At 30.3% G+C, this 11,180-nt stretch overlaps 1 protein-coding gene across 1 annotated transcript in view; it reads right to left on the reverse strand.

The window, feature by feature from the left end:
• Window positions 1-5,449, reverse strand: part of LOC118182444 (carbonic anhydrase-related protein 10-like) — a 1,559,317-nt gene extending 1,553,868 nt beyond the window's left edge. The window contains exon 1 of the mRNA XM_085806946.1: window positions 4,990-5,449. Within this exon, the coding sequence (XP_085663072.1) occupies window positions 4,990-5,050 (61 nt within the window). The 5' untranslated portion in view covers window positions 5,051-5,449. The remainder of the gene's footprint in view (window positions 1-4,989) is intronic.
• Between the last annotated feature and the right edge of the window lie 5,731 nt (window positions 5,450-11,180).

Here is an 11,180-nt window from a genome sequence, read left to right on the forward strand (position 1 = left end):
GCTTGGTAACATAATTTACAATTTTATTATATTGTACGCATACATGTTAGTGTTAATCTACTATTCCCATATGTCAACTTATCACATGCTTGGATTGGTATTTGTCTCATTGAATCTTCGTTGAATTTTGTTCAATAAGAATGTTTACATATATATATATATATATATATTATTTATCTTTGTTAGAAGTACCTTTTGATATATGCATTTACTTTTCTATTAATATCTGGATTATTTTAGTATTTGAATTTGTATTGTATAGATCTTATCGATTGTATTGGGTTGTTTTCTCGATATGTCTTTAACTTGTTATGCATTTATAATTATATCAGTATATATCTACTGACTGTATTTGAATATGCATTGCATAGATATTTTAAGAATAACATTTTGCTTTTGTATTGGTCATATGTTCGGATTTTTATTTGAGTTTATTATTATAATTATATTTTAATACTGTTGGTATTTAAATTGCAATACCATTCTGTTGTACGAATATGACTTTCTTTTGTATAGTATATCTATATCTAACATTGTATACTACTACTCTTTAACTTTATGTTTTGCATTGATATGCATAGTCCTTTAACTTAGTATTGTTTTGCACTGATGGTTCATGAAATATTAACATTTGTAATTACATACTCGTGTTTGCATTATATTGTACTGTTGGGCTTGTATTGTATTATACAGTCTATTTATATTTACAATCTCATTATGTACCAATTAATCATTGTATTATAATTGTCAGAGAATTTCAGTATTGTTATCATATGTACTAATATTTGAAGCAGTAGTCCTTTAACTTACTATTATTTTGCACTTATGGTTCACGAAATATTTGCATTTGTAATTATATCTTACTTTTTACATTGATATTGTACTATTGGACTTGTATTATGCAGTATATTTATAATTGCAATTTCATTATGTACCAATTGCACGTTGTATTATAATCGTCAGAGAATCTCAGTATTTGCTATCATATGTACTAATGCCCGGACGGTTGGGTGAGCGTTGTGTGGAGGGCGCTTTTGGTCAGTTTGACTGCCCTCTGGATGGTCCGAGCGTTGGGCCTCGGCTTTTGGTGCTGGGCGCAAATGTGGCTCCTACACATTGGCTCTAGACAGTGGTGGGCACGGTGCAATACCGATTAACCATTATGGTAAAGGGACAGTGCCCGTGCTCCCCGTTACCTACCTACCTACTTGATGCTTAAAGCGTCCATCCATGTTTGAAGAAGAAGCAGTCGAGCTGGATTAAATTTCCTTTTTTATTTAAATTCTCATTTTGTGGCCACAATTCACTTGGCACTCTACTCGTGCCTATTAAAGAACATTTACAATTTTTATATTATTGCCATAGAAGCCAATATAGCAGCACACACATGATTGCAGAAAGACGTCTAGCCAAGAGGAAAGCACAAGCAAAAGTGACGCATCAGTTCATAGTAAAAAGAGAAGGAGTCAAAAGTTTTAGTTTTTAGTTTTGGTTTACAATTCGGTAATTGGTTAAGAGGCATCTGCATTAAGGGTTACGTAAGATCGCATGATTAATTTGAATGACGCAGTTTAGACTTACAGTGCTATTTTTAGGACAGAGCGTTGAAGTTTTCAAATGAAATAAAAATTAAAAGAGGTTATAATGAATTAAATTTAGAAGTTTGCTTTCATATTTTTTATCTTACATATATATATATATAATTTTATAGTGAATTGCAGTTTGATTATTTCATAGGCAATGATAAGAAAATATTATTGTAATGGGATGTTTTTGAATAGTAAAGTAAAATACTAAATAAATGAGAGAATTTTAAAATTCTATAACATAGTAAATGTCGTACAAATTGTAGAAAGCAAAAGGTGCAATATGTATTAAATTTAAAGAAAAATTTTAAAATAATTAATAAAAATGTTATTCAATTACGATAAAATTTTTACCAATTAGAATTACACATATATATTTTTATTATACACATATATTTATTTTTACGGAATTTTTTGTAACTCGTGTTCCATTTGATTTCGGCTGGAACTATGTTAATGGAATTCAGTTTTTTGAAGAGTTAAGTAATACTTCTAATGTGAGTGAACAGTTACGCATATACCACTATTTTTCACAACAAATATAATTTGCGGGGGGAAATACCTCATATTTTGTATGAGCACTATACGAGATATGGCAGATATTCATTTTCATGTATCATGATTAATACTATGAAGAATCTCATTTCGAAATTTATGAGAATAAACCAGTAGTATGCAAGGTGTTGCTGAGTTTGACAAAACATTTAAAAATAACCAGAAATAAATAAATAATTTTTTATAATATATATCCTTTACATTTAAGTTAATGGCCCATGAGAAAGAAGACAAATTAGTTGTTTATCAAAAACAATTTCCGAAGAAATAATGTAAAAAAAAAATTAAGTTTACCTTGATTTGTTAGGCATAAGGCAAATTTACTTGTTTAATACAAAATTACTCAGCTATTTATTTAGCTTAGAAAATTCAGTTTCCTGTGTTCAGATCAATAATTTCCTAACTCGAGACGGAGTGAAATTTAAAATAATGTTGATTAAATAATCATATTAAAATTTTTAATATTAAAATTAAAATTGTTGCTCAATAGCGAAATTATCCCAGTAAGCTGCATGAGGTTCAGCAAAAAACAAAATACAGCTTAAATTGGAGTGCTTAAAATTCAACCTTAGGCAGCTCCAGAAAAGCTCTGTGCAAGTCAAGGAAGTCTTCATGAAAATTTGTACTTTCTCTAAATATGCATAAAATAGGGTAATTCTGAAAATGAATTTTATCTAATTTGAAAACCTATTCAGTGAGCAATTTGTTATTATTTTTCTGAAGAAATAAGTACCATTCTTTTAAGTTTAAAGGTTTACCTTGGAATTTCAGCTTACGGGCTGATATTAAGGTGATATTTAAGAATACATATTTTCAAAAGTACCATTAATTTTTTTTTTAATTTCGTTTATTTTAAAATTCTTATATACTTGTAGAAACACCATTTATTTTCTGAATAAATATGTAACAATTATTTTACTACTCTATAATTCTAGTTTATTATCCTCCCTTCCTGGAAAAATATGACTCGAGACTTCAGTTGAACTGGTGACGTTCAACTGAAATTTATTATATTCGATGCGATGAGATCAATAATTTCAGTTTTTATTCAGAAATAAAACTTGCCACTATAATGATGCCAACATATGCTAAATGATCCAGAAAATGACTATACATTTTCTAATCGATAGTTCCAAATGAGGATAAATTATGCCACCCTGGGCCAAAATAGGAGACCAACGATCAGTAACCTCATTGGAGTACCATAATTTACGTGGGTGAACGCATCTATTAACACATATTTGAGATAGCGTACAAGAGGAAAATATTACTTTCCTTTGCGACATCATTTTCCAGCAACTCAAATGACTTCCATTACTATATTCCATTTGCTTTAGAGCACCGCAATTAAATTATGATTTCCTTTGCTAAAATAAGATAATATTGAAATAAAGATAAATATCAAATATTGAAACATATTGTTCCCTAGTGATTTTACTATACGCGACTTATGTAAGATATCTTACACTCAGCTAATATTTACTGGAATTTTTCCAATTCCGATAATGCTCTACATTGTTTGGGATGGACTTTCAGGGGGATAAATGTTCATTAGCCTTCAAAAGTACAATAACGGAACTCTGAGAGCGCGTTCTTTACAAATCATTACATGATAGATGCTTACAACCCATGTAAATGTCACTCGAATGTCATAGCTCACATGAAAAGAAATTTCACCGCAAATTCATTTTGAACGTAAAGATGTTCCATTTGTAATACTCTGCATGCATGGATACGTAAAGAAACAATTATTTCTTTTGTTTGAATAGATAGATTCAAATCTACTTTCAGAATGTACAAATAGTACACTTTTATAAAATTACCTGAAATTTTTTTTAACATCATAAGAAATTAGTTTACGTGAAGTCTACCAAAAGCAAATTACTTAATGGTCTTAGTGCCATATGGCTAAAAATGAGAAGCCTTCTTGTCATTGCTCAACGATTAGAGCGTTTGTTCCCGCCCACGTGGTTGACATAAGCTGTAATATGCGAAAAGTAATGTATCGATGATTTACTGACAATTTGTACAGCAAAGTAACTTTTCTTTAGGAATTTAATATTTTAACATGTTAAAGTTGAAATATAAATATTAGTTCGATATAGTAAACTTTTAAGATTTTTTTCTTGTAAGTGAATAACCTTTCTTCTGCAAAAGTAAATCTTAAATTTGCATTATTCTGTTTTAGCTTCAGGTATTACATATTCCAAAGATAATCATTAAATAGTATTAATTATTATACTCAAGTTATATGTGTATAGTTAAAAAATATTCGTTGCAATTATCAGAATAAAAACGTCAATTTAATTACGGTAAATTTACGAAACACGTGAAAAAATATTTGTAGATATGGTTAATTTTGATTATTATAATAATGTACCCAATTTATAGTATATGTTTAAAAATCTGATACAGGTTTTTTACATTACGGGGTCATTATCATGAAGTTCATATTCCAGAAATTTTATTTATGATCGCGAAAGTGAAATTCAGTGTTCCAGATTCTTCATGAATATTTTTAGAATAAAACCGCTTTCTTTTACTTCTTATTGGAAGCATCACATCGTTTGTGTTACTCTCATTTAGAGAAACGACCAGCAACTTCGATCATTTCCAACACGTGGAGCAAGACAGTAACAGGAACTTGTATTTATAATGTCGGCTATGTAACAGTATGTAAAATGTTTTTATACTGTGAAAGTATTTAATGGAAGTGGATGATTAATTGAGAGATTTCTGTATATTAAATTACTGTGACAACTATAATGATACATCAAAATTTAACCAAATGCTGCTTATATCTCAGTATGAAAATATAAAAAATATTATTAGTATGTTTCAAACTTACCATCTATATGAACGAAGGCATACCACAACATAAAAGGGAAGTAAATTTCACTTTTTCTCATCTGTAAGCCGTGAAAACAAAATACCTGCCGAAAAACCTCAAGTTCTCACTAAGATTGCCAAAACAATTAAAAGATTTCTTCCATCAAATAAACTTTTAGCACATTCTTTCTAAACGTGCGTGTCAGTAAATATCCTGCTAAACCCGAAATTTTTAAATGAAAAGAGTCACTTTTCAGATTTAACTCATAGAAATCATAGTCTATAAAGCCTTTGTTTTTGTTTTTTTGTGCGCAAATTTTATGCAGTTGATGCTACAAAAAAATGCAGGTATTGAGAAAAGTTTTCGAAATAAACTTTTTGCGGCTGGCAACTTCTGAAGTCTTAGCCACCGACTGCGTTGAAGGCTGGGTAAAACGTGCTCGATTAGGAAGAACCAACTACACGGAGTAGCAAGGATATTCTGCAATAGGAGCTCATGCCGAGCGCTTTAATCTTGGTAAGAATGCCAGCGCCCTCTGTTAGTGAACGACGGAGTTTTTGAGTTTCATTTCAGAGAAAGTGCCGACAAGTTGTAGCGCGTTTAATATTTACGAACCATAAGTTAAAATACAGATTTAAATAACATAATCAAAGTTCAGATATCTTTGATAAATGTGAGTACTGCAAAAGCATCATTTCTAAGCATTTTTAGCGAATTTGAAAAGCAAACTGTGAAAATCATCACTGTGTTTTTAATAATTATGTTTGGGAACAAGTTTTATATAACATTTTCGCAAAAATATATTGCACTTGTTAAAACTTGTATAGTACAGTGCATGAGAGCTAGCGTTGTATTTGTAATAAGAAAGCATCTCATATTGAGAATATGCAAAATTTGAGAAATTTTACCTTAATTAACACAGTCAAATTAGTTAAATACAAATTTCAGTTATCATCGGCAAATTTTCGCTATACGAAATAATTCGATAAGTAAAATAATAGTTACAATATGTTTATGCATATTTTTTGAAGGTAGATAAAAATAAAAACTTTCTCAATAGTTGCAATTTAAATTTCAGAATATTACATATAAATCATATTACTACTTCTCCCGGACGTCATTTTATGTCAATGTGGGCCACTGACATAAAATGACGTCTGGGAGGCGTTATTTGTTTCATGTGCCATTGTAGACTTCTAAACGTCTCCGAGACGTCAAGAACTGCCTTCGGCCAACGCCGCGAAATATATTATTATTGTTATATGGCAATGTAAATTTGAAAATATAACGTTCTGTTTCTAAATTTGCGCATGAGTGTCCACAGTTGAGCCAAATTAAATGGTATTCTTCGGACGCGTCGAACAGTATTTTATTTGTATGCCAAGGGGTTAAGCGTCATTTTTACTGTAGGTAGAGGCTTTGTATCCTCATATTCGTCGTTGCTTTCCTGTCTGGCTTCTTTTCTCCTTTTTTGTAACATCAGAGTCTGTTCCTTCAGTGATAAACCGATTTTGAAAAATTCTTTCAACTGCACAACTTTTAAAGTTCTCTTTACCTTTTATATTATACAAATCTTACCAAATTTAGCTTCGAGTCTTCATTTTCCCCCGCCACCAATAACAGGTTCATTGTCTTGATAAAATCTTGCATTAAAGTTTCATTATTCACTTTAACACGTGACATTCACGTGAATTCTCGAGTGCTGGCTTTCCTGAAAATTTAGTTTGTGTTTTTAAGTATTGTGTGACGCATTTGTATGTCGATGATAAATATGTCTTTAGTTTAAGCCAACTGAAAATCTCTCGGACGTCCTTTCATCACTGAATTCTTTAGATGAAACATAAGTTTTGCTACGAAGATGAATTTAAATGTTCTGTCCCCTTCTTATATGAATTTGTTTCGAAAAACACTCGTGGTAATTAGTTTTACACAAGCGTTTATCGAAAACCATTTGTTGTATTTTTGCCATCACACGCTTGATCGGCTCATCCATACAAAGATAAAAATGCTGAATTTTATAACTTTGTTCAAAGAGTAATTTATTACACTCTTCTACCTCTACAACAATTGAACGCAGTGCTGATTCTCGAAGTTTGCCTTCTGCGATAAGCTACACAACGCATAAAAAACTTACCAGAGCTTTATTTTTTCCTTTCAACATTAAGTAGCCTCACTCAGGGATACTACAATAATCTTCTGTTTTTCATGAAACTTAATTCTCCTTTTTCCAAATGTTTCGGACAATGTGGAGTTTCCTTATAATTAAACAATTCATATCACGAATTGAAATGCTCTTGCATAAAAGGCTGGATCATTAATTGGAAATTAATAATTTCCTGTGAACGTGGTTTTTGAATGTATAAAACTAACGTGAATTAAGGCTATGTGAACAAACTCGCTGTGTTAAACAGATGGAAGAACAAAATCGCCACTGTATTCCAACATTGAATTTTCGAAGATTAAAATTTTGGATTTCTTAAAAGCTTTCAAAGCTGCCTCCATGGCTTCTACTCCTTTCTGGTTGAAGACGTATAAAAATATATTCTGATTATTATTGCTTGTCCTGTTGACCAAGCATACAACTACTTTCGCAGTACTGCAAATCTATTGTAGTAATAACGATCCTTTTATAAAGATGGAGAGAGTTCCAACGAAACTGAAGTCAACGATAAAATTTATATTTATTTGGGAAAACTTTTGCATTGTATATTTTTTTTCTATTCATAAAGCGCAAAACTACTTTATTCGTAATAATCGTACAACAATTTTATTCTATTTTCAAAATTTATACGAAAGTTCAACCTAAATCAATAAAACTAATTTCTGTAATAATTACTGCTGGAAACTTGAATTTTTCTTATTCTTACACTTACCCTAATTACTTTAGAAGTGTTTTTAAGGTATCGGAAAAGACTGAAACCAAGAGATTTATATTGTTAACAAAAACTGTACTCACCGTCTAGCGAAAATACTTTAATTTTTTTCGGAAGAACGAATAAATTTAAATTATATTAGCGTTTGAAGACCTGATTTTCTTTTAATTACCTTTTCAGAAATCTTGCATTTTATTTACCTGGTTACAAAGCTCTCGTGAAAGATAATTATGGTTCATTCTCTTAACTATTTACCCTCGACATGCATTTCAAGTTAAAATTTTTTCTAAATTAGGAAAAATCTTATAGGAAAACAATTGAAGCCCTAAGAATGCAAAAGTTGTGAAAACACAAAATGTTGCATTTTACGGGATTTGCGCAAAGTGAGAAAAAATAGAATTAGAAAAAAAAAAAAAAAAAAAAAACATCGGCCTTTAATAAGTTAAGTGTTAAATGTTCTCCAAATTTCCGAGCAAATGTTCGTTAAGGTATATTTTGTAAATAACTTCAATTATCCACCCGTGAATCAAATAAGTTATTTTCCTTGTAGGAACTTCATTTTAGCAGTAACTGGCATTTGGTTTTAACAAATAATACAAATTTCCGTACACAAATGTTTCTGTCAGATGCATACGTTATTCAAGAAACATGAACTTGACTTAAATTACTTTTCCTTATATCTTCAAAAAAGAGGCCCAACCTCACATAGGCATTATGTCGCAATATATTAATGAAGAGTTCTTTGAAATTCTCTTTATTTAAGCTGAATGCAATCGGAATGTATAAAACCCTCCAGGAAAAATTTAAATCATTTTTCTCCGCTGATTCGGCTGATTCCTTGCCTGATTTTTCATTTACATGTTGTTTAAATGAACGCAAGGAACTGGATATTTACGTGTCCGGAAGGCAACATAATGCGCAAGTGTTAGTGTTGTTGATATCCCTGCTTATTATTATAAGATTTTAGTTCACTCATGGTGTTTGTTACTATGGCCGGGAGTTCTCCATCCATTTTTAACCTACTTCTTAATGACATGTCGAGTACAATTTTGAAAAGGCACTAGATAGCGCACTGTGGTAAAATGATGTTTTCGAAATTTAATTGAGAATATTTCTAGTTTTATAAATTTTTAATGCTAAAGATATTTGTTGCGTATATTCTTTTACAAACAGACTAAAATGTCTAAAACATTTACAATATACATCTTCGGATAGAGCAGAAAAAATTTTTAAATGATATTTTCATCAAACATTTAATTTCAGTTCTGATTTTTGCTGAATTTTCAAAATCCTTCTATTTATCTCGACTATTTGACTTTCATGATTTTAAAATTGCAACATCTAAAAATGTATTTATCACGAAATTTTGTGTATTTTTCAGATTATAAAACAAATTCTCAGGCCTCTTTTCAGACCAGAAAAATAAAAATCATTAAGTGGACAATTTTCTACATTCTTTAAAAGAATATGTTCAACATTGTATTCCTTTATGCGACTTGAAAATTCTAACATCAAAAAATGTGTATGCTATAAAGATTTAAAATTTTGAAAGGTTATAAAGGAAACTCTTCACCTTCTTTTAAAGTAAACTTTCTTATATACTAGCTGTACTTTTAACTCTCTAATGCAGCTGTTCTCAACCTTTAGACTAACGCGTACCATCTAAACAAAAATTGAAAAACTTAGTACCACTACTACAAAGTACTACTACCACCACCACTCTTGAACAAAGCTCAGATCGCATAAATTTACGCGTTAAAGAAAAAATCAAAATGTTGGGGTTTTAATTTTTGAATTTAATAGTTCCAAATACTTTGCTTCTTTGCGTACCACATATTTTTCTCTTGCGTACCACAGATTGAGAACCCCTGCTCTAATGCTATTTGTCCCTAGGGTTAAAACTTTCTCTCCATTTTTAAACTATTCGCTGACCAGCGGCCGAACTCATACTCATTGTGAAAACATACTCATTGTGGATGACAATACAATGCGGTCGTGATATTTTTTCAAAATTTGATTTAGATTTTTGAAAATTTAATGTTGAAACGATTGTTCGCGTATACCTCGTTTGATGAATAAACCAAAACTCTCAGAATTTTACTCTTTGTGCCATCGTATACAGAGAAAAATATTTTTTAAATGTATTTTATGTGAGTATTTTATTTAAGAAATTATTTTAGTCATGGATTATAGGCGCTCATTGGTCCATCTGTTTCTTTTCTCCTTAACCTTTTGTTGCATACAAATAATCTAGAGTAGTTAAACGAAAATGTTAGTATTTTTTCTACTTAAAATAACCTTAGTAATAATAAAAAAAATTAATTTTATTCAAATTTCGTTTTAAATAAATGTTACAGTTTGTTCACTACAGTGGACAGCATGCATATACGTACATGAATACAAATCTCTTCCCACGGTCATTGCATTTGAAATCATTTCCTGCCTTGTTTTACAGTGATCATTACCATCTTCTAAATGGTAAATCTACAACTGACATGTACATACATATCCCCAAAATACCTTCATTTCGTCGATTGTGATTGAATTCATTTTGCTACCATTTTGTAACCTGTACCTATTAAATTTATTGTCAAATATTCTAGAAATTCCTTGCCAAACATAAACATTTCCAGTGGTGTTTTGGCTTGATAAGCAGTACATTTGGGTTTCAATTCACTCTTTTTCGGTAGATCTTTATCCACCCACTCCACAATTTTCTCAAACTGACATTTAAAATAAAATGTCTAAAATTAATAATTATGAATAAAAAATGGCAGTATAAGAAAATGTAAGCAATATTATATAATGTTTACTTTGAGAAATTGTACTAACTTGGAAACAGAAGTAAGTAGCATCCATTTTCCAAATAGCAATGCTTTACTTAGTGATGCTATACAGCCATCTATGATCGAAAATTGAAAGTTCTAATAATATAGAATGAATAAACACAGGAATGGAATCTGTTAAGGCATTTACAGAAGAATAAACAAATTTAAAGTTTTGTCTACTAGAGTGGACATGATGCAACAAAGGGTGAACGTAACTTGTGATTTTTTTAGCAAAATGCTGGATTGTTTCAGATCATATGAACAAAATAGCTGCAAGTGAAAGAGGAATTATTCATTGTTGAAAAACAAATTTCAAACTGAATTATATCATTGATAAACTGTCTGTTATTGAGACTAAACTCATGAAAATGAAAAAAATAAGCTTTTCTTTAAGTCTAATAAAATACTTAATGACCTAAAAGTAGAAAAATAATTAATCATATAGTTTCTTACGAGCAAGTGATTAAATAACAAATTCAAGTAAGTACAAAATTCTTCTACAATTTTA

Source organism: Stegodyphus dumicola, chromosome X1 (genome assembly GCF_044657685.1).
Source record: "Stegodyphus dumicola isolate Sdum_Otavi_A_Nest chromosome X1, ASM4465768v1".
Lineage (NCBI taxonomy): Eukaryota > Metazoa > Arthropoda > Arachnida > Araneae > Eresidae > Stegodyphus > Stegodyphus dumicola.